The sequence below is a fragment of the Nansenia antarctica genome (assembly GCF_963989245.1).
Source record: "Nansenia antarctica genome assembly, chromosome: 6".
NCBI classification, from domain to species: domain Eukaryota; kingdom Metazoa; phylum Chordata; class Actinopteri; order Argentiniformes; family Microstomatidae; genus Nansenia; species Nansenia antarctica.
Window position 1 is genome coordinate 11,905,651 of NC_137676.1, and position 23,728 is coordinate 11,929,378.

Consider the following 23,728-nt stretch of genomic DNA (forward strand, 5'->3'; position numbering starts at 1 on the left):
CTGCAAAATATCTCCATCTCTCTATCCTTCCATCTCTATCCCTCCATCTCTCTCTCCCTCCACCCCTCCCAAGTCTTAAATATTGGCAAGGCAAGGGACTGAGATTAAGACTGTATTATTAATGTTTTATCTATTTATTTCTTACATTTGTTTCTCTTCTTTTATTGTATTTTATTTGTACCTTCTTTTTACTGTTTTATATACTTCCCCAGCTTTTATATTCATTTTATGCATGTATATGTTTTTATCCTGTTGTAAAGCACTTTGAGCTGTATTTCTCGTATGAAAGGTGCTATAGCTTTACTTACTTACTCCCTCCATCCCTCTCTCTCTCTCTTTCTCTCTCTTTCTCCTAACAGGGGACGTAGAGCTGAGGGTTCAGATCCTAGCCTTCCAGTTCCAGGGGGGCGGGGGGCCCTCCCCCCCCTCCTCCTCCTCCTCCTCCCAGGATGCACTGCGGCCCTCCTCCTCCTCCTCCCCCTAACAGGATGCAGTGCGGTGGCTGGACGGCCACACCCCCCTGGCCACCATCCTGGACGCCCTGTCAGGTGACGTCTCCTTCGCCGGGTGTGGTCGCTGTGGCGCCGAGCTGGACACAGACGCCAACGGCATCTACTGCCCCTGCTACCCCTGTCTGCCCCACACAGGCCTACGCAGGTACTACAGGTGGGTGTTATTGTGGTCAGGTAGTGTGTCCTATACTGTGTGTCCTGTCTCCTAGGGTTAGGGTCATCACCAGGCCTGTCTCCTAGGGTTAGGGTCATCACCAGGCCTGTCTCCTAGGGTTGGGGTTAAGCCCTGTCCTCTCTGCCCAGGCCGGGGGTGTTGAAGGTGAGGGAGCAGGAGTCCCAGGTGTGTGTGAAGGTGCCTCCTGACCTGCTGCAGAAGATGCTGCTAAACACTCCGCCTGACAGACTCAGCAAGATTGTCCTCATCCCTCTCTCTCTGTCTCTCTCTGTCTCTCTCAGTCTCTCTGTCTCTCTCTGTCTCTCTCTGTCTCTCTCTCTCTGTCTCTCTGTCTCTGTCTCTCTCTCTCTGTCTCTCCCTCTCTGTCTCTCTCTCTGTCTCTCTCTCTGTCTCTCTGTCTCTGTCTCTCTCTCTCTCTCTCTCTCTCTCTGTCTCTCTCTCTCTCTTGTCTCTCTCTCTGTCTCTCTCTCTGTCTTTGTCTCTATCTCTCTCGCTCTCTCTCTGTCTCTCTCTCTCTCTCTCTGTCTTTGTCTCTCTCTCTCTCTGTCTCTCTCTCTCTGCCTATCTCTCTGTCTCTCGTCCCTCCATCTTAAAGAGTGTAACAGGACACATGTCGTCTGCCCCCCCCCCCCCAGCTCCAGGGTCAAAGGTCAGGCACGCCCAGCTGGTGGCAGACAGGATCCACAGCTTCCTCTCCCTCCCCAGACGCACCTTCCTCCTCACCGTCCGCAGCCACTTCCTGTTTGACGAGAACAGCGTGACCACGGTGCAGGACTTCCTGCTGCTGAACTTCACATCTACCTGATCCAGACCTGTTGGACTGGTAGTGGGCCAGCAGTGGCACACCTGCACACACACACACACACACACACACCTGTCCTTCTACCCGCATGAACACATGAACACATGAACACATGCCTTGCGTTTCTACATGAAAACCGGTTCTCACATTCAGAGACGTAGCTACCGTTGAGTTTGTTGAATATAAAACGGAGGTATGATATATGGCAGATATGGTATATGATGGCAGTCTCACACGCCTGTCCCGTTCCAGTTCTGCATCCAGTTGAATGCATTCAAGTAGATCGCGCAACCAGGGAATTGCTGACATGTGTGAAAGGGAGCAACACGGGAATCTACCGGCACTTGGCTCATGTGTGAACGGCAGAAATGCCCAGTCGACACAGCTTGGGATTCCATGGAAATTACAGGGAACTTTGTGTGAAAGAGGCTTATCTGTCAGCGCCCACGCTGAGCGCTTTTTACTTGGAAGATAAATAAATGGATTTTTTACATTTATAACGTCCCCCAAGTATTTGCAAGTAAATAAAAATGTAACTTAAATTATCTGTCTCTCTGTCTGTGTTCATTTCTTTGAAAAGTAGTACAAATATCCATCTGATATATCTATGTAAAGACATTTCACTGCACATTGTAACCTACATTACAAAATACATTATCAAACGGCGAAAATACACTTCATTACATAATAAATAACATACTAATCAAGTATTATGAATATCATTTTATTTGATGTATACACTACCGTTCAAAAGTTTGGGGTCACTTAGAAATGTCCTTATTTTTGAAAGAAAAGCACTGTTTTTCAATGAAGATAACATTAACAATGCATAGTGTATTTCTGATTAATTTAATATTGTTCCATATGTAGCACATGATTACCATTACAACATTGACAACAGCATTAGATCATTGATATTGTGAACGCTCAAATATCACCCCGTCCCCAGCCCTTCCACGTCCAATCACACAATCCCTACTGCTTGTTTGTAAAGCTCACAGGTCTTCTGACGCTGGTTTTCTCTGTGTACCACATGTACAAAAGAAGAGATTTGGTGAGGCTGCATTCTCATTTTATGCACCCAGATTGTGTCTCACTGCCAGTTTACATTAGGGATGCAACCTCAGCAAATGTGTTTAAGTCAAGACTAAAAACCCTTCTTTTTAATATTGCCCTTAAATGACTATTATTTTCTAAATGTGTCTTTTAATGTTAGTTGATGAATCTATATATTTGTACGTATTGTATATATGTGTATTATGTATTTATTTGTTTAAATCTTATAGTAATTCTTATATTATTTCGTTATTTTGTTTATCTTTGTTCTAAGCCCCTTGGAATGTATGGTTTATTCTTGTTTTATTATGTAGTTTATCATATTGCTATTGTGTGTTTTATTGATTACTATTGTTCTATTCTTGTTTTTATGCCGTGTGGATATGTTAAAGCACTTTGAGCTGCAACGTTTGCAGGATGATGAGGGTCCTCCCTCAAGTATCAGACTGTAAAACTGATTATATTTCATTGACATATCACTATAGGTATAAATTCCATCCAAATTCAACTGTTTAGACTTTGTTTGCATCCACCAGTGCTCTCCTGCGCGCAATTGCTTTGCGCAACCGCCTCCATTCCACTCCGTTCCATATTATTTTATGTTAGAGACCAACCCAGGCCCCCCATCACAGAAAGGAAAATGATGTGGCCCTCACAGAAAAAAGTTTGGGGACCCCTGGTGTAGGGTGTGGGTGAGTGATCTGTATGTGGACAATAAACTAGCACAGCCTAAATAGGCACCGGCACAGGTGTGCTGCATCAGCCAATCAAGCCAATCAATCTCCCCACTGCCATCCTGCAACACAGAACCACAACAAGACAGCAGTGGAGGGAGGAGGCCGTCACAGTGTTTCTTGCCTCAGTGAACATGTAATATGTGTATGGATTTCTAGTCCACTAAATCTAGGACTACAATTCCCTGAGTGTGCATGACTTGCACACAGGTTTGATTGACCTCCTCACCATGGGATTTATTTATATTGGCAGACAGGCAGAAAGACAGTGACGGTGCACTCAAACTAAACAGTGATGTCATAAACCACATGGTTCACCTGTGTCCTAGTCCTGTTACAACACATATAGGCCTAGCCCTTATCTGCAAGCGTCAACATTCTGCCACTGGGAAAGCAAACAGAAACACAGTGGAGTAGAGAGACAGAGAGGGGCAGAACAAGGAGATTAAAGGTAGGAGTTATGGAGATCTCCAGCACGCTGGTCTTAGCAGGCCTGGTTTTGGTTCTGCTGTGGTTGTTTAGTGTGAGCAACAGGAGGCACCGGCTTTTACCTCCAGGACCCACCGCCCTCCCACTCATAGGCAACCTGCTGCAGCTGGACAAACAAGCTCCCTTCAGAAGCCTCCTCAAGGTGAAAGACGGGTTTGGGAATGATCAGGATTATTTGTGTTCGCTTCTGATGGAGTAGTATGTAAGCCAGCCTGGACTGATTACATTGTCTTGTAACTGTGGGAAAACTCACAGTAGGACATGGTTTTAACTGAAATAATGTTATTGCTTTCTGTTTGTTTTTGCTTATAAAAACCAGAGGGAGTGCCCTAAAGTTGGTGTGTGAGTGAGTGTGTCTTGCGTTCATACCGCTCCAGTTTAGTGCAAGCTACGGGACGGTGATGACAGTGTACCTGGGGCCACAGAGAGCAGTGGTACTGATGGGATATGAGACTGTGAAGGAAGCCCTGGTGGACCAAGCTGATGACTTTACAGGAAGAAGTCCAGTTCCATTCCTCCACAGAGCTACCAGAGGCTATGGTGAATAAAGAAGGTTCTACACAATCTATCCAATGCTGCCATTACAGTAAAACAAACCTTCACAAAGACTGGAATGATTATCTTACAGTATAATGTCATAGTGTGCACAGTTGATATTTTACTGGTTTGAACAGGTATGGGTTGCTCTGTTGATATATGTAATATAAATGAAGATCAGTCTCACATTAAAACGCCCACCTCTCTCTCTCTCTCTCTCTCTCTCTCTCTCTCTCTCTCTCTCTCTCTCTCTCTCTCTCTCTCTCTCTCTCTCTCTCTCTCTCTCTCTCTCTCTCTCTCTCTCAGGCTTAGGCATCAGTAACGGTGAGCGGTGGCGCCAGCTGCGGCGTTTCACGCTGACGACCCTCAGAGACTTTGGGATGGGCCGCAAGAGGATGGAGGAGTGGATTCAGGAGGAGAGCAAACAACTTATAGCCCGCATAAATGACACGAAAGGTTTGTCGTGGTTCAGCTTTATTAATAATAATAATAATAATCTTCTTCGGCGTATGGGTAGTTGTTTTTCCTCTCCACTCCACCAGGCTCGGGGCCGAGGGGCTACCCTTTTACCACCCCGAGACCTGGTTGAGGGGCTCACCCGGGCTATATTTCTGGACACCCCTCCAGAAGCCACGTCATCGTCTCGTCATCTAATACCGACAGACCATGCATCCCGTTGGGTGGGTGGTACACCGGGCAATCCAGGATAATATGGTCTGCGGTTTGGTCCTCTGCGCCACACTCGCACGACGCATTTGGGGCCAAGCCCCATCTGTGCATTGATGAGCGGAAACGCCCGACGCCGGTCCGGAGACGATTGAGCCTCACCCAGGATAGCCTTGGCAAGTCCATCCCGAGGGGCTCAGCGCCGGCGACTGGGATGTGGTCGCGGAGTTTGGAGGTGTTAGCCTCCCACTCCGCGCGCCACATATAATCCGCCCATCCTGCCGCACTGATGTTGAGATCTCTGCATTGCTGCCTGAGATCCTGTGCGGCAGGCACAAATGGGTGTCTCGACTTGAGACGCCGGGAGGGCTCCGCTGTTATAGTGAGCCTATCATGGAGCAGATGGTTATTAAGCTCCGCGGCCCGGCAGGCGAGACGTGCTGTGGCTCCCATGCGGCGGAGGCCTGCGGGCTGGATGCCTGCTAGGATGGGAAGGTTGTCCACGGGGGTAGGACGCAGGCATCCTGTCACAATGCGCAAGGCTTCGTTTATAGGCGAGTCGATGAGGCGGGTGTGGGCACTGCGACACCATACTGGGGCGCAGTATTCACTAGTTGAATAAACGAGGGCTAGGGCTGCCGTGCGCAAGGTCCTTGCGCCGGCGCCCCAGCCCGAGCCAACCAGTCGCCTCATCAACGCCACACGAGCTGTTAACTTCTTGCGCAGTGACTCGAGGTGTCGGCGAAACGTGAGCGTCCTGTCCAATGTCACGCCGAGATAGATTGGCTCAGCGGAACATGGCAGGGGAGTTCCATCTAGGTGTACTCTAAGCTCACGTTTAGCCTCCCTGTTGTTAAGGTGGAAGGCAGCCGACACCGTCTTTGCCTCGCTAAGCTTCAATCTCCATTTCCGGAAGTATGCCACTAGTGTCTGCATGTCCTGGCTCAGAATCCCCTCCACAGACTGCCAATTTCCAGCAGAGTACACCACTGCGAGGTCGTCTGCGTAGGCGTACTTCCGCGAGAGTGTGTTGGGCAGGTCATAGGTATAGATATTATAGAGGAGGGGGGCCAGGACCGATCCCTGAGGGACGCCGTTCTTAAGGCGTCGAAGCCTGCTTAGCTGTCCGCGACCGGTGGTGAGGGTAAAGCTGCGGTTACGGATGAGCTCCATGATCATTCTGACCATGTGCCTGTCCGGCAGCAGGCGGAGCAGCTTGCAGGAGAGGCCGCGATGCCATACGGTATCGTAGGCAGCCGTCAGGTCTATAAAGACGGCCCCGGCCTTCTTTTTTGCCGAAAAGCAATCCTCGATGTCTTGAGTCATAAGGGTGACTTGATCTACGGTCGACCTCCCGCGTCGGAACCCGGCCTGCTCACGTGGGAGCAGCGGGTCGACAATTGGTTCGATGCGGGCGTAGATGAGACGCTCGAGGATCTTGAAGGGGATGCATAACAGAGAGATGGGACGGTAACTCTTAGGGTCCCCTTCAGGCTTATTCGGTTTAGGGATCGCAACAACTAGGGCTCTTCGCCAGATTTTGGGGATCTTGAGTTGGCGCAAACAGGAAGTGAGGAACGCTCTCAGCCAGGACTTCAAGGCGGGTGCGGCATGGAGAATAAGCTCCGGGCAGATGGAATCAGGCCCCGGAGCTTTCCCTGGCTTTAGATGCTGGAGGGCAGCAGCGAACTCCTCCGGGGTGAATTCACCGGAGATGTAGTCACTGCTAGGTGTTGGGGCCCTCCAGAGGTCTGACACTTCTTTTGCCACAAGTCGAGACGACTCGCGGTCTTTGCCCTCGTATGACCCACTTTTCACAAATTGTGATGCGATTTTATTTGCAGAGATGGGGCAGTGACGGGGGGAGTGTCTGGACCTACCAGTGAGATTGTTCATGATACTCCATGCCTTACGGCTGGAGTGCGAGAAGTCGATGGAGTCAATGGCCTCCTCCCAGCGCTCCTGTCTTTTACGGCTGAGTCTTGACAGCAAGGCTGTTGCGAGCCTGTCCGACTCAGCTCCTGCAGGGGCCTGGAGGAAAGCACAGTGGAGCTTCTCACACTCCTCATCCCAACACGGTTTGTAGCTAATGCGACGTCCGCGTGGGATGGATTTTTTTGCCGCTTTCACCAACATGCCACAGAAGTCCCGGTACGCCTCATCCACGTTGTTAGAGTTAGGCGATGGGAGGTGCCTTGTGGATTTGTTGGTAAGGAGGCGGAAGCGTTTCCAGTCGGCCTTTCGGAAGTTCCACCGTTTCACTGGCTCACTCGGAACAAGGTTAACGAGTTTGGCCGTTGTTATCAGTGAGGGTCGATGTTGAGACCTCGGGAACTTTCCTAGCACACGTCTATCGGGGAGCCGGTTGTCAGCGCTGGCACTCGCGAATGCCAGGTCAGGGTTCGTCCCAGTGTTCCAACGACCGGAGCGGAAGCTGGCTGCGCCCTTGGGGTCGTACAACAGGGCCAGGCTGTTATTAGCTGCCCAGACAGCCAGGTTCTCTCCGTCGGGTGAGTTGGTGCGGTAGCCCCAGTCTTCATGCTGGCAATTGAAGTCACCAGCATAGATACAGGGGTGGGGGAACACTGGTAGACACACTGGTGTGATTCGCGAGGGTGGAGGTTTGTAGACGTTGATGATTTTTAGACCGGCAACGTCCACGCACAGCCACTCAATCTCCGAGTCAGCCGGGGATTGGTCAGCGAGAGTCCAGCTCAACCTTTGTTGGACAAACGTGGCGAGGCCATGCTTCCTGCTCAGGGTAGACCCAGCTAGCTCAAAGTTTGGTAGAACTAGCTTGTCTGCTGATATGCAGTGGGTCTCCTGGAGGAGAATGACGAGGGCCTTGGTGGTATTGGCCAGGTGTTCGATGACGTCGATCTTACTGGGGGTTAGTCCTTCGGTGTTCAGCTGCAGTATTCTGGGTTCGAGGTCAGCAGACCTCTCCCCCGGCTGCTGCCGAACACCAGCCCGGGTGAGGGGCCCTGGTTGGCAAACTTTGTTTCGCTTCTTGCTTTTGGCAGTCATTAGCTACTTACGGGGGGCACCACGAGAAGGTGTTTGCCACGCCACATCAACATGCACGGATGCTGAGTGCTCTCTATTCGCTTGTCTAGCTTTAGAGACCCCATTAGAGACCCCATTATTATAATAATAATAATACATTAGACTTATATAGCGCTTTTCTAGACACTCAAAGACACTTTACAAACTGAAAAGATCGAGTAGTAATAATAAAAAGAAACAAAAAATAAATAAATAAAAGAAAGTAAGTATAGGGGCCTAATTAAGGTAGTGCTGGAGACACATGGGGAGGGGAGGGGGAGAGGGTTCACTGGTGAAGGCAAGCTTGAAGAGGTGGGTATTGAGGGCCTGTTTAAATGTTGGCAGGGTGTTGGCCTGTCTGATGTGGTTGGGGAGGGTGTTACAGAGGGCTTTACCCTCATCATGGTGAATAGAAACTGACCTTACAGTTATATGAATAGATACCCATTTCAACCATAATCGGTCGCACACATACTGTAGACAGAAAGACAATAACTGTTATGCATGATTACATGTGAATAGAACCCAGCAGGCAACCAGCCTCTGAAGAAGCGACACACTTCATCACTCCTGTATGTTGAAAAGCATTTTTTTTTTTAGGTCTATTTTACACCTTGTTTTCAATGAGCATCCTATGATATCTCCTCCATGTGTGTATGTAGGTTGCAGCATTAGCGTCTGTGTAAAGGCTGAGTAATGTTTTATTTTTTTTCTGAGTGGGGCAGTCCCACTCAGACATTTTTCATTTTATTGGACAGACATAGTGAAGACACAGGAAAGTAAGGAGAAGAAGGCATGTCAGCAGGGCATGGGCCCGATTCGAACCCATGCCGGCATGGGCACATGTGTGCACTGTAGACCGCGGTGCTAGACTACTGAACCACCCCAGGCCATAAGGCTGAGTAATCTTAATAACAATACTCAAATTGGGCAGTCAATGCATAATTATGTGGATAATGGATGAGAGGGTCTAGGTCTGGCGGGTTTAGTGTTGAACCAGACCAGATGATCCATAAATAGTGGTTAACCAAAAAATACAACTTCATTTTGTCTTGCGATATAATGTGTATAGGATTGAGTAGAAGCATCTCTGGTTGGTTTCCTCACTGGTGTGTTAACTTCACTCTCCCTGCAGCCGCACCCTTTGACCCCACCTTCTTCCTGAGCAGCTCTGTGTCCAACGTCATCTGCTCTCTGGTGTTTGGACAGCGCTTCACCTACAACGATGAAACCTTTCTGCACCTACTCAACATCATCTCTGCAATACCGAAATTCGCCAGCACCCCCTGGGGACAGGTACTGTCCTGAATTTTTACGAGACGCAAGATAGTAACTTGCTTTAAATCTAAGTATAATATTTATTATTGATTATTCATTAAGAAATGGTCTTTAACAGGAGTTGGGCAGTCAGATCGGCCTCACATTCAGAAGCTTTCAAAGACTGACACCAAATTTCCACATTGTACACTGGGTATACTGTCAACATAGTCACCAGATATGGCCGAGGCACACGGGAAGCGGCATATTGGCCGGCCGCTTCCGAGGGTGGTATAGGAGTATTTCTGGACTAAGATCCGTCGCGCAACACCGCCCCCGTCTGGTGCTGGAGTAACGGTACTGGGCTCGAGGAGCCAGTCAGCCTAGTCTGCCTGGCGGCCTCCTCTGGGACTGCCGGCCACGGGGTCGTGCGGCGGATCCTTCGCAATAGGCAGGGGATAATTGGATGCTAAGTTGGGTTAAATTGGCTACCAAATTGGGTGAAAAGGGGATAAAATCTGAAAAAAAAAAAAAAAAAAAAGAAAACATAGTCACAACATTGATTCAATCACTGTCCATGAGCACATGGTCCCCGATCAGGGCTTTGTGTTCATAAACAGGACAGCCAGACTCTCAACAATTCAACAAGAATCCCACAAGAATTTCCCAATGGAAATCTACTGTTACACTGTGTGAAAATGGGTAGATCATGCATACAATACAAAACAATACATGTTACAGTACTACATTACTACATTACAGTACTATGTTACTACATTACAGTACTACGTTACTACATTACAGTACTACGTTACTACATTACAGTACTACGTTACTACATGACAGTATTACGTTACTACATTACAGTACTACGTTACTACATTACAGTACTATGTTACTACATTACAGTATTACGTTACTACATTACAGTATTACGTTACTACATTACAGTACTACGTTACTACATTACAGTACTACGTTACTACATTACAGTACTATGTTACTACATTACAGTATTACGTTACTACATTACAGTATTACGTTACTACATTACAGTACTACGTTACTACATTACAGTACTATGTTACTACATTACAGTATTACGTTACTACATTACAGTACTACGTTACTACATTACAGTGCTACGTTACTACATTACAGTACTACGTTACTACATTACAGTACTATGACGACCGAGCTGGGAATGGAGAGAGATAAGGGGAGACCAAGGCACAGTCCAACCCTCTGACCCTGGGTTATTCTCCTCTGACCCTGGGTTATTCTGACCCTGGGTTATTCTCCCACAGATGTACAACATGTTCCCCTTGTTGATGGATCGCTTGCCTGGAGAGCAACACACCATATTTGCCCAGATAGACGAGGTGAGAGACTTTATCATGAAGAAGATCCTGGAGCACCAGGAGACTCTCAGCCCAACCTCCCCCAGAGACTACATCGACTGCTTTCTCACCAGACTCAAACAGGTCTGTGTCTGCAGTATTACTGAGTTTACTGTACATGTTGGTCTGGTGGTGGTAGCATCTACTGACAACCACACTACTTGTCTCTTTGTCCTTCCAGGATAAAAATACCCCCTCTTCTGAGTTTCACTATGACAACCTGGTGGGTACAGCCTTAAATCTGTTCTTAGCTGGGACAGAGACCACCAGCACCACAATCAGATATGCCATCAAGATACTCATCAAATACCCAAACCTACAGAGTAAGGAACGTCTAAATGCCACTGGCTAATCTGGTAACTATTCTCAATAACGATGTGACAAAAGAGTTAACCTCATCTTTGGAGTTCAACTGTATTATGATTGTTCTCTCACTCAAGAGCGAATACAGCAGGAGATTGACACCGTGATTGGACAAGAGCGTGTTCCACAGATGGAGGACAGGAAGTCCCTCCCCTACACAGATGCAGTGATCCATGAGACACAGCGTTTCATTGACCTTGTGCCATTCAACGTACCTCACTATGCTACAAAAGACATCTCCTTCAGGGGCTACACCATTCCACAGGTACCCTATCATGTTCTATTATGCACAATAGTACATTTAATTTCAATAATTAACATTTAGAGAGAATTTCTAGAAACAATACTGTATCCTACATAGTGTAGCTACTGTACTTACATACCCCTCCTAACCCTACTGTACTTACATACCCCTCCTAACCCTACTGTACTTACATATCCATCCTAACCCTTTTCAGGGCACAATGATCATTCCCTTGCTGCACTCTGTGCTAAGAGACAAGCAGCACTGGGACACCCCGTGGTCCTTTAACCCTGAGCATTTTCTGGACGAGAATGGCAACTTCAAGAAGAACCCAGCATTCCTGCCTTTCTCTGCAGGTAGAGGATACGCCTGTTTTAGGCAACCTCAACATCATTTTCCAATATGTCAGAAGCTTGGACTGTACAGTACAGTGCAGTTGTTAATGTCACCTTTTCTATAAAGAGAAATATGAATGATGTTTACATTATACTGTAATGCAAATTATGTTCCCTTTACAAACAAACTTTAACCTCTTAGGCCCATATTCTGATATGCAGTCATTGCGGTGCACAGTACCCCCATAGACACTGGACAATAATTAGACCCAAAGACTATTGTCATAATTGTCGGGTTCTGGTTCTGGGCTTAAATGCCATATTCTATTCAGCTTGGTTGTAATGCAAGCCATGCTTAACCCGTCGCTAGTTCAAACAGACCATAGACTTTAAACAACAAAGAGACACGGAATCAATCATGATTAGTATTTACTTGCAAGGAGGACGAATATGAGGCCTCTCCTGTAGGAAGAGACGCCATATTGGTACTAATTTCTCTCCTGTAAGCCAGTTTATTTATTCTCTCAGAATGGAAAACAGGAGGCAGTTGGTTATCCTATCAGAGTAACAGACGTGGCCGTGAGGCGACCAAAACCTGTTTTAAATCTGATAAGCAGGGGAGAGAAGGGGCTCAGGGACAAAATGGGTGAATCATTAACAGAGCTAAGAGATAGGCTGTACAAAATTTACACAGTGTTACACAGAATCATACAGAACATTCAACTATATCATTTAACATATATAGAGTATCCTGTTTTAACCTTATTTAACATTAATGAAAACCTTATTCAGCCCTATCATTCCCTGCTGTTTTTCATAATTTATCACGATACAAACATTCTCTTCTTTATTCAGGTCGTTTTAACTTTCTTTCATATTTTCTAGTTTAACTGTCATTCAACATCGCCGTACAGATCACACATGAATCTCAACTTGGATTAGAGTTTCTCAAATTGGGTTAGATACTTAGGTTCCAAATATTCCTGAAATCAGTTTGTTAGTCATAGCTTTGAAGCAGGGGAAGACACAACAAACAATCATTTGGTGTCAAGCATCACACATGTTCCTCCTGCTACTGCAGTCGATAGGTCAAGAGCCATTCAGTTCGTAAGGGATGCGTTTACAAATGTCTCTGATTGATAGTTCAGGGTTTCTATGTCATCTGCCCCAGACTGGGTCGTGTGCCTGGACGGGCGTCTCGTTTGGGTCGTCGGGAGGATTTCGTCCCCTCATTCTAAGGGATAGTGGATCTGAAGAATTCTTCACCGGGTTTGAGACGTAATTCACTAACTGAACAACCCCTTTGTAGCCCGGGCTTCCACCACCACCCGTCGCTCGAGGGAAACAACGTCACCCCCCTTCAACGGCTTCTGTGTATCTCGTTCTGCGATCTTGGCAGCAGTTGAGATGCTCAGCTGCGCCAGTGTTCTCCTTCCATCTCGTCGATGAGGATCTGGTCAGGTTGTATTCTCGATCCTGTAGGAAACAGAAAGGGACTGGCAGATCATTTGTTCTGGCTATTTCCTATTTCCTAAATAGCCATCCACCAGTGTGTTTTCTGTTTCTGCCAAATCTGCTGTCTTTACATATAACGATGAATTGAGTATCAAGGACCCCAATTGAAATATGTACTTTCATGTCACTTGCTTCTGCAAATCTTCTAATAAAGTTTTCAATCAATCAATCAATACTTCCCTATTGTCGTCTACTATGGGTAGTCTAAACCCCTTCTCCCATTTACTATTTCAAATTCATTAATTTCATTTATTTCATTCATTCATTCATTCATTCATTCATTCAATCAAACCCATAGGTCTCAATTTTATTGTCATGTGTGTTTCCATTAGAGAAACACACTCTTCAATGTCCAGGTGTTTGGGCACTGTGTTTGATCAATTCGTTCACGAAATGTGCGCCATTATCACTATATATTTTTTTTTTTTTTTAATTGTGTGTAATTATATACGTGAAAATGTGCGTTAACTCCTGTCAATCATCATTTCCCTGCTTTTTGATACATGTCATCAAAAAGACCATGTATCAAATTAGCTGCTGTTTGTAGAGGCTTTGTGGTAATACAATTTTCCCATCTATTCCAAATTCGTATTACTCCCCTGGTCTCTGAGGGGGTCACACTAAAAATCCTCTGTCGTGACGTGAACAAGATGGCGGAGTAGAAGCCTCGCGGTTACTCTCCCTTCAATTTAGCTAGGCAAACATTTGTATTCGTGCTACGAAATCTGATGCTGTGCTACTTCAGTTGAACGTTTATTGGCCTGTTTGGTCCTGTCCACAATGGCTAGCCGTACGCGCAAAGGCAAAGATACATTGGCTGTGCCGATGGACGGCGACGAGACCTCAGAGAGCGCTCTCACAGTGGCCTCTCTCGAGGCTACACTTAAACGCTATTTTAATATAGCAGAGAAAAACTCCAATGACCGATTCGACCGGCTGGAGACCCAGCTGGGATCCATGGAGGCAACCCTGACTAAACACGAGAAGGAGATTAGTGTACAACGCACTATCACCTCCAAGCTACATGAGCGGGTAAAGGAATCCGAGGTCACTACCTCTCAACACAGCAGATCACTAGCTCAGCTCGAGTCCAAACTGGCATCCTTCGAGGATAGGAGCAGAAGGGACAACCTTCGAATGATCAATCTAAAGGAGGGAGAAGAATCGGGGAATGCAATGTCCTACCTCACTGCCAACTTCCCAATATGGTTCCCCTCCCTGGCTGACAAGCCGCTGGAGATCATGCGAGTTCACCGCACCGGGTCTCCTCGAGCGTCTTCACCACATCCCAGGTCCTTGATCATTAAATTCCTTCGCTTCACAGACAGAGACCGCATCCTCCAAGAATCAAGGAAAACTCCCGTGGAGATCGCCGGGCGCACCATCCGTTTTGCAGCGGATTACAGCGAGTACACTTCTAAACTCAGACGTCCCTGTTATCCGGTCATGCACCGGGCTCGGGGACTGCGCTGTGAGGCATTCTTGCTGTACCCCGCGGTCATCAAGCTCATCCACAACTCTGAACACCATCTATTCCACGAACTATCAGAGGCAGAGAAGTTCCTTTCTTCACTTGAGGACAATTCCTGATCGGGGTAAGGCTCTTAACAAGAGCTCGCTCTAGACTTTGTTTTTCAAACGATAACTGTTGACGATGACATGCTGGACTTGTTTACTTCCTGGTGGGGCGTTACTCACGGAGGACGTCACTCCAATGACTCTCTTTGTTTATTTCTATCGTGTAGCAACTCAGTGAGTGTAAATCCGGCTGACATCGCTGTAAAACCACTATAGTTATTATTTTTGCTTCCTATTTACTGTAAATGCTGTTCCAGCTGTATGGTGGCTGACTGTGTGCGACACATTTCGCAATCTGAACTCTATGATAGGTTGCTGACTAATCAGATTGAATAGCGGTATAATAGCCTAATGTTTTAAGTTTGCCTGTTCCACACAACCTTGCTTATTTGAGTATTTTGAACATATGGGGTGTCCCAATTTACGTATGACATTATAGGTAGCTTGAACACAATTATTGTTTTTTTTATAATAGAACTGAATAAATATATAATTTCATTGCTGATGGCTTTATAACCCCAAATGATACTTGAAAAGTATTTCTTTTTTTCTTTGGTTTCTAATTCTGTATTATCATAATTTTTTATTATATATGGTAATTACTCAAACAAGGAATAGCTACAAGGGAGAGGGAGGGGTATCTGACTATCTTTTCTTCACTGTCACTTTTTTGGGGGGGAGGGGGGAGGTTGGGTGGGCTCTGGATGGACCTTTTTGTCCATTTATTTTTGGGGGGGGTTGGGGAAGAGGGGTGCCGATTGGGATTAGGGGGCAAGGGGTGGGTGGGCTATGATCATGGGGCTTATGGGGGGGTTGGGGGGGAGGGACAGGATCCTATGGTTGGAGCTCTTCGGTTAGTATCTTTCACTTTTTTCTTTTACCAAGATAGCTATGACTAACATTACACTTCTGTCTTGGAATGGGCGGGGCCTAAATATCCCTCATAAACGCACAAGTACCTTAGACTTCCTACAGAGAAAAAAGATAGATGTGGCCTTCTTTCAGGAATCTCACCTATTGGAAAAAGATGTTAGTAGATTACAGAATAAATATTACCATGTAATTGCCTCCTCCTCAAATACCCAAAAAAAAAGGGGAGTAGTGATCGTTGCCAAGCGCAGTTTTCAGTTTAAAGATCTAGGATCTGGGAAAGACTCTGAGGGCAGAGTAAGCTATATAAAAATGATGGTAAATGATAAGAAACTGGCCTTTGTTTCAGTATATGCACCAAATTCCTTTGATATTGGCTTTTATGACTACTTAACTAAATTGATGTTTGATCTATCTGATTTTGGTTTAATAATAGGGGGTGACTTTAATGCTGTATGGCTACACACGATGGACAGAACTGGGGTTAACGAGGGGAGAGAGCAACACCTGGCGTCCTCTGCACTAAGGAAATGGGCTAGTGACTGTGCTGTGGTAGATGTCTGGCGTTCTTCTAACCCCTCCGTGAAAGAATTCACTTGTTTCTCCTCTCGACACAGATCATTCTCTCGCATAGATTATATTTTTATATCCAAACATATGTATGATAAGACATCAGATTTTAATTTACTTCCTATGTCTCTCTCTGACCACAGGGCGGTCTTTGGCAGAGTAGCGATCTCCTTGAAGCCTAAAAGGGCTCCTCGCTGGCGCTTTAACTCCACCCTTTTGCAGAATGAATCATTCCTAAAGGAAATGAAGGAACAACTTGATGAGTTTATTGTAATTAATAAGCCATCTGTGGATGATCCTGGTATTCTCTGGGATGCGGTGAAGGGGTTCATTAGGGATAAAACTATTGGTTTTGCCTCTAATCTACACAAATCCAGATTAAAACATATTCAAGACTTAGAAAAGAAAATTGCTGAACTGGAGATCACAATGACTCCGCATGTTACCCCTGAGCTAGTTCTTGAGAGAGAAGTGTTATTTAAAGATCTTAACCATCTTCTCAGACATAGAGCGGATTTCCTCATTCATAGAACTAGACAAAACCATTACTTGCACAGCGCACAGCCAAGCCATTTACTAGCCTCAAAACTTAAAACCAATGAACAACTAGCAAACATCTCTTCAATTAAAAGTTCTACAGGTACTTTGTGCACTGATCCAACAGAGGTTAACAATAACTTCTGGGCATTCTACTCGGCTCTATATACTTCTGAGATTGATTATAATGATCAAGCTGTTAGTTCTTTCTTGAACCCCTTACAGCTCCCCCAGCTTTCCCAAAATGACTCCCTTGATTTAGATTCTCCTATTACGCTATCTGAACTATACAAAGCTCTTTCATGCATGAATAAAGGCAAGTCACCAGGGTTAGACGGTCTACCACCTGAATTGTATCTGGCCTTTTGGCCCCAAGTTGGCCCCTTGCTATTGGGAATGATTCATTCTGCAATCAAAAATGGCTCCTTCTCCAAAAACAACAATATAGCTATAATCTCTTTGCTATTGAAAAAGGGGAAGGACCCTACTGACTGCGGAAGCTATCGCCCCTTGTCAATTTTAAATACAGATACTAAACTGTACGCCAAAGTTCTAGCCTCTCGACTGGAACCATTTATGACTACCTTAGTGCATGAGGACCAAACAGGCTTCATTAAAAATCGCCTTGCCTCAGACAATGTTCGCCGCCTTCTCCATATTATTGACTCTTCGAATATTACTGATTCAGCAAATGCTATTCTCTCACTTGATGCTGAGAAAGCCTTTGATCGTCTCGAGTGGCACTTTTTATGGGCGGTTTTACGCTATATGGGCTTTGGAGATCATTATGTGGATATGATAAAACTACTATATTCTAACCCGACAGCAATGGTTCTGACAGGGAACACATGCTCTAAACAGTTCCCAGTATCCCGCAGCTCGCGCCAGGGTTGCCCTCTCTCTCCTTTGCTGTTTGCCCTATCTCTGGAACCTGTGGCCCAGGCCGTTCGCCAGTCAGTCACCCATGATCCTATTACGGTCCAGAACACCAAACATCACATATCTCTGTATGCTGATGATATCCTTCTTTTTATTCAGAATATCCCTCAGTCACTCCCTCACCTTCTAAACATCTTTAATAATTTTAGCCGAATTTCAGGTTACAAAATTAACTGGGGAAAATCAGCTCTATTACCACTGAATGCCTCAGCTAGACAGTTAGATATCTCACTGAACATCCCAGTGGTCCAGAATATTAAATATCTAGGTATCACTATCTACCCCTCAATTTCAAACACAGTATCAATTAATTATAAGAATGTGCTGAAGGAGGTAGATTCTGATCTACAAAGGTGGAAAACTTCACCCCTCACATTTCATTCCGGTATCTCAGTTATTAAAATGAATATTCTTCCACGAATAAACTTTTTTAGTTCCATGCTCTCTCTAGCCCCACCAAGTGGTTATTGGAAGAAACTACACTCTATCTCTTCTCATTTTATATGGAGGGGGAAGAAGCCCAGACTCAAATTCTCAACCCTCCAGAGGCTAAAAAACGAAGGGGGATTGGGGCTACCAAACTTCGAATGGTATTATTGGTCCTTTGTGCTGCGTCCTCTCTCCACATGGTTTGATCCGGCTGCTCGTGTTTCTTGGCGCCCCTTAGAGGAAAACATTGTCCATCCTCATAGGTTACAAGATGTAATATACTGTAACATTTCTATTAAACAGTCCAAATTGAAATTCGGCTCCATCATCACTGAATTAATCTCAGTTTGGCGATGCGCAGAAAAGCTCTGCAAAATCTCAACCAAATGGTACCTCCATTCGCCTATATTTAAAAATTCAATTCTCCAGTTGGGAGGCCGTCCAATCTCATTTCCCCAGTGGAGTGACAAGGGAGTTCACACATTCTCAGATTTATTTGGGGCTGAGGGTCTCCGCTCATTCCAAGACATTCAGAGAAACTTTAATTTACCGGGTACGTCCTTTTTTTTCTACCTTCAATTACGTACAGCTATGCGCACATACGGGGTACCCTGGAATAGCTCATTAGACATACATCCATTTCACATAGCATTCACCAGACCCAGGGGTCAGGTCTCAGCTCTTTACTCCATCCTGGTTAAGGCTTCTTTAAAACCATTACACATTGACAGAGTGTGGAAAGATACTTTATCACACAATAACTTAAATTGGCAATTAATTTGGCAAAACATATCCCTTTCCTCCAGAAATCCCAACCACCAGGTTATCCATTTCAATTTTACTCATAGGACATACTTCACTCCATATCTGCTACATAAAATAAAGACCATACCTTCACCTAACTGTACTCTTTGCACCCGAAATACAGTGGGCACCTTTTTTCATATGGTATGGGAATGCCCGGGAGTGGCTGATTTCTGGAGGACAGTTTGTGATGCATTGTCCCTGATCCTGTCCAAACACATTCCACACTCACCATTAGTCCTATTGTTAAATGACAGTTCAAACCTGGATCTAAACATCAAACAAAGACGCATCTGGCTGGCCGGCCTTACAGCAGCCAAAAGGCTTATAGCTTGCAGGTGGAAGTCACCCCATTTCTTGACTACGCAGAGATGGATATTAGACTTCATTGACATAGCCAGCATGGAACACTGGATAGCCAACAGGCATCATGCAATTTCGGACAATGTCTCATGCTGGGACCAAACTATAACCATCCTCAAGACACTATTATAGGCTAATCGATTTGCTCCTTCCATAGGGTCCTGTAGGGGGGGGGGGGGGGGGGCTGTGATTGGGTGGGGGGTGGTGGGCGGGGGGCTGTGATAGGGGGGGGTGGGTGGCGGGGGGGTTGTGATTGGGCGGGTGGGTGGGAGGTATCTGGCGGGAGGGACATTTGTGGGAGGAGGGGTAGGTGGGGAATTATTGGGGTAAAGGGAGATTGGGAAGGGAAGGGGAGGGGGGGGGGGGGTTGAAAGGTTTATGCGCATTTTGTATTTGTACTGGTAAACCGTATTTGTGTTATTCTATTTTCTCCTTTGTTTATTTGTATGTTACCACTCCCCTTGTTTTACTCCCTGAAATAATAATAAAAAATTGATCACAAAAAAATAAAAATCCTCTGTCTCCCTCCCTCTCTCTCTCTCTCTCTCTCTGTTTGCTGTTCTGTGTCCACTCTGACACAGCCCCCACCCTTGCGCTCCTCTTCTGCCTCAAACGCACACAGTTCATAGTCTCCCGTGTGTTTCTCCTCTCCTTAAACAACTCTCTCTCTCTCTCTCTCTCTCTCTCTCTCCCTCTCTCTCTCTCTCTTTCTCTCTCTCTCTCTCTCTTTCTCTCTCTCTCTCTTTCCCTCTCTCTCTCTGTCTGTCTCTCTCTGTCTGTCTGTCTGTCTCTCTCTCTGTCTGTCTCTCTCTCTCTCTCTCTCTCTGTCTGTCTGTCTGTCTCCTGTCTGTCTGTCTATTCCTCTCTTTCTGTCTGTCTGTCTCCTGTCTGTCTGTCTATTCCTCTCTTTCTGTCTGTCTGTCTCCTGTCTGTCTGTCTATTCCTCTCTTTCTGTCTGTCTGTCTCCTGTCTGTCTGTCTATTCCTCTCTTTCTGTCTGTCTGTCTCCTGTCTGTCTGTCTATTCCTCTCTTTCTGTCTGTCTGTCTCCTGTCTGTCTGTCTATTCCTCTCTTTCTGTCTGTCTGTCTCCTGTCTGTCTGTCTATTCCTCGTCTCCTCTCCTCGTCTCCTAGTCTCCTCTCCTCGTCTCCTCTTCTCGTCTCCTAGTCTCCTAGTCTCCTCTACTCCTCTACTAGTCTCCTAGTCTCCTCTCCTCGTCTCCTCTTGCTTTCTCTCCTTCTCTCTGTCTCTCTGTCTCTGTCTCTCTCTCTTATCTCTTACTCAAACACACATTCACTCGCTCTCTGTCTTAAACACACACACTCTCTCTTATCTCTTTCACACACACACATTCTCTCTCTCTGTCTTAAACACACACACTCTCTCTGCTCTCTCTCTGTCACTGAACATACAGTATCCTTAATCTTGGATTAATTCTAACACATACACTTTCTAATTCTACACTTTTCTATTTCTCACTTTCAGTCATAGTTTCAGTTCCATTCTTAGTCTGCTGTTTACCTAACACGAAAAGGATATACATTTATCTTTCAAAGTGGATTCCTTTCGTATGCCAAACTACTCCACAGTCTAATTTCCATTAGTCTACTGTTTACATATAAAAAGATATTCATCTGTCTTTTAAAGTGGATTCTTTTGCATGTCAAACAACTCCTATTTTGTACAATTTAGGATAGATAGACTTATTCATTTCGATTGCAATCTTTCTTTTTCTATTATAATTCACTTTCATTCATAGTTTCTATATTTACCGGTCTTTGTTGCTTATGTCTTGGTCTGGATCTCGTCAGCCGTCCTTTTGGAGGAGAAAGGTTCGACATCTAGCCGGCCTGGACCGAATTCAACGTTCCAGGACTTTCTCCGGGTTCGCTCGATCCCGGGCTGTTGCAACAGACTGTCGGCGTTGTCGAGTCTTCTTCCCCCATCAGACGACCTTGAGATCCGGCTTCAGAAGGACCAAAATGTCGGGTTCTGGTTCTGGGCTTAAATGCCATATTCTATTCAGCTTGGTTGTAATGCAAGCCATGCTTAACCCGTCGCTAGTTCAAACAGACCATAGACTTTAAACAACAAAGAGACACGGAATCAATCATGATTAGTATTTACTTGCAAGGAGGACGAATATGAGGCCTCTCCTGTAGGAAGAGACGCCATATTGGTACTAATTTCTCTCCTGTAAGCCAGTTTATTTATTCTCTCAGAATGGAAAACAGGAGGCAGTTGGTTATCCTATCAGAGTAACAGACGTGGCCGTGAGGCGACCAAAACCTGTTTTAAATCTGATAAGCAGGGGAGAGAAGGGGCTCAGGGACAAAATGGGTGAATCATTAACAGAGCTAAGAGATAGGCTGTACAAAATTTACACAGTGTTACACAGAATCATACAGAACATTCAACTATATCATTTAACATATATAGAGTATCCTGTTTTAACCTTATTTAACATTAATGAAAACCTTATTCAGCCCTATCAATAATAATCATGAATCAACATCACACATGTTGTTGTGTATTCTTATGATCATAGAAGTGTAGTTGGTATACTGAAATACTACTTTTTGCGGGAAAAAACACTGAAATTAGCAAATAAACAACGCTAAGCCTAACTCTAACATTGTAATTGTAGAAATTGTAATTCAATTCTCCCAAACAAGCATAATATATCAACCTATTCTATAGATGATGTCTGCGGTTTCTCTGGTGCTGACATTTCTATCCCTCCTTCCCCAGGAAAGAGAGCCTGTGTGGGGGAGTCTCTGGCCCGCATGGAGATCTTCATCTTCCTGGTGTCGCTGCTGCAGCGCTTCACCTTCTCCTGCCCCGGGGGGCCCGACAGTCTGGACCTCAGCCCAGAGTTCAGCAGCTTTCTGAACGTCCCCCGTAGGTACCAGCTCATCACCACCCCCCGCTGAGCCACTGCTCATCACCAGGACAGGAGCACTCAGAAGGACGGGTGGGCAGGCGGTGGTGTTTTACCTACTGGAAGAGCCGCCTCGGGGGTCCTCTTTACAATGCTCAAGCTGCTATTCACACACAACGACCACTAGTTGGCCGCTTGTAAATTAGCCTGCTTCCTACACAGAAAAACGGCAAAATAGCTTTATACTAGCTTATCCTGATGTGATTTTGAAAATGTAAGGATACTGGGTGGTAGAACACACATATCTAGGAAAAGTCATGGTGAGGACGGTCCTGAAATTATGCAAAAATATAAACATGTTCTATACTAACACTGTTCTAGTGTGAATTCTTTGTGGCATAGATTCAACAAGGCGCTGGAAACATTCCTCAGAGATTTTGGTCCATTTTGACATTATAATGTCACACAGTTGCTGAAGATTTGTGCCAAGAAAATATCCCCCACACCATTACACCACCACTGACAGGCCCTGTCTCGGGACCCATTGCCTGTGTGTGTGTGTGTGTGTGTGTGTGTGTGTGTGTGTGTGTGTGTGTGTGTGTGTGTGTGTGTGTGTGTGTCTATGTGTCTATGTGTGTCCTCTTTGGGTAGGCTCAGTGAACATGGACTAATATGACCTGAATGTGCCCACTTATGAACAGGCCAGCCTCACCTCCCCCGACAGGAACAATGTTGGTTCTGTTCTGTGGGAATACTGACCGGGAGGGAGGGAGGGAGGTGGGGAGGTGGGGGGTGATTCACCCCTGTTGTCATGGTGAAGGCCAAACACTGTGCCTCAGCCCTGTGTAGAACAGAAACAGATCTGGCATGAGTACTGATACACACACACACACACACACACACACACCCGGACCACCTTGTTCTCTGCACAGGAAGCCGTGGTGTGTGCGATGCCAGGATCAGGACAGCTCCTCTGTATGCAGTACCACTGTTCTCTCTACCCAGGAGGAACACAACACACACACACGCACCACATATACACACACACAAACACACACACTGTGACTGGGAAGCCTAGGGACACCCCGACCTCCTGACCTCTACCTCTCTAACACCCTGGTCATGCTCGCACCATGAAAAGGCTCTGCCCACTTGTTGAAAATCAGCATTGAGAAAGAAGAGTGAATGAGAGAGCAGGGAAAAGAAGGGACTTGGGAAGAGAAGGGACTTGGGAAGAGAGCAGTGATGGAGTGGGGCGGTTGTGTTGTGGAGGAGAAAAGAGAGAGGGAGAGATTGGCGGAGGGAGGTGAGCGGAGAAAGGAGGAAGAAAGGACCAGGGGGACTCCTCCCCCCAAACTTCAGCAGTGTGATCACGTCAGAGTGTTGTTGCTCCCCTATTATAGAACAAGGCTGTTGTTTCTGAATTAGCAGTGTGTACCATCTCTGGTCTGATGTTATGGACTGTGGCAGTGGAGTAAACAGACCTCCTGATGTTGTTCACCATGAGGACTTTGGTGTCTAATACACAGACACACACATACATATATATATATATATAATATCTACACACACACACACACACTCTCTGTGGGCTGTCTGAATGAGTATGTGACTGTGTGACTGACTAC

The 23,728-nt window shown here is 45.8% G+C and overlaps 2 protein-coding genes across 5 annotated transcripts in view; both read left to right on the plus strand.

Moving 5' to 3' along the window:
• LOC308160290 (shieldin complex subunit 2-like) overlaps window positions 1-1,846 on the plus strand; it is a gene marked incomplete at its 5' end in the record, with an annotated part of 6,191 nt that extends 4,345 nt beyond the window's left edge. Inside the window, 4 exon segments of the mRNA XM_080534208.1 lie at window positions 360-364; window positions 488-666; window positions 1,323-1,396; window positions 1,398-1,846. Coding sequence (XP_080390334.1) covers window positions 360-364; window positions 488-666; window positions 1,323-1,396; window positions 1,398-1,492 — 353 coding nt within the window. The 3' untranslated portion in view covers window positions 1,493-1,846.
• Window positions 1,847-3,668: 1,822 nt separating this feature from the next.
• Window positions 3,669-22,461, plus strand: LOC308159569 (cytochrome P450 2F3-like). Of its 4 annotated transcripts, XM_080533385.1 has the most exons (10): window positions 3,669-3,910; window positions 4,146-4,308; window positions 4,612-4,761; window positions 9,152-9,312; window positions 10,581-10,757; window positions 10,855-10,996; window positions 11,114-11,301; window positions 11,495-11,636; window positions 12,925-13,076; window positions 21,971-22,074. In XM_080533385.1, exons 1-9 carry the CDS (start codon window positions 3,740-3,742, stop codon window positions 13,062-13,064), a joined length of 1,434 nt encoding a protein of 477 aa, XP_080389511.1. In that variant the 5' UTR covers window positions 3,669-3,739; the 3' UTR covers window positions 13,065-13,076; window positions 21,971-22,074. The 4 variants fall into 4 exon arrangements, with proteins under 4 accessions (XP_080389511.1, XP_080389509.1, XP_080389510.1 ...); XM_080533383.1 differs by lacking the exon at window positions 12,925-13,076 and having other exon boundaries at window positions 21,971-22,461; XM_080533384.1 differs by lacking the exon at window positions 21,971-22,074 and having other exon boundaries at window positions 12,925-13,371.
• Window positions 22,462-23,728: the final 1,267 nt, after the last annotated feature.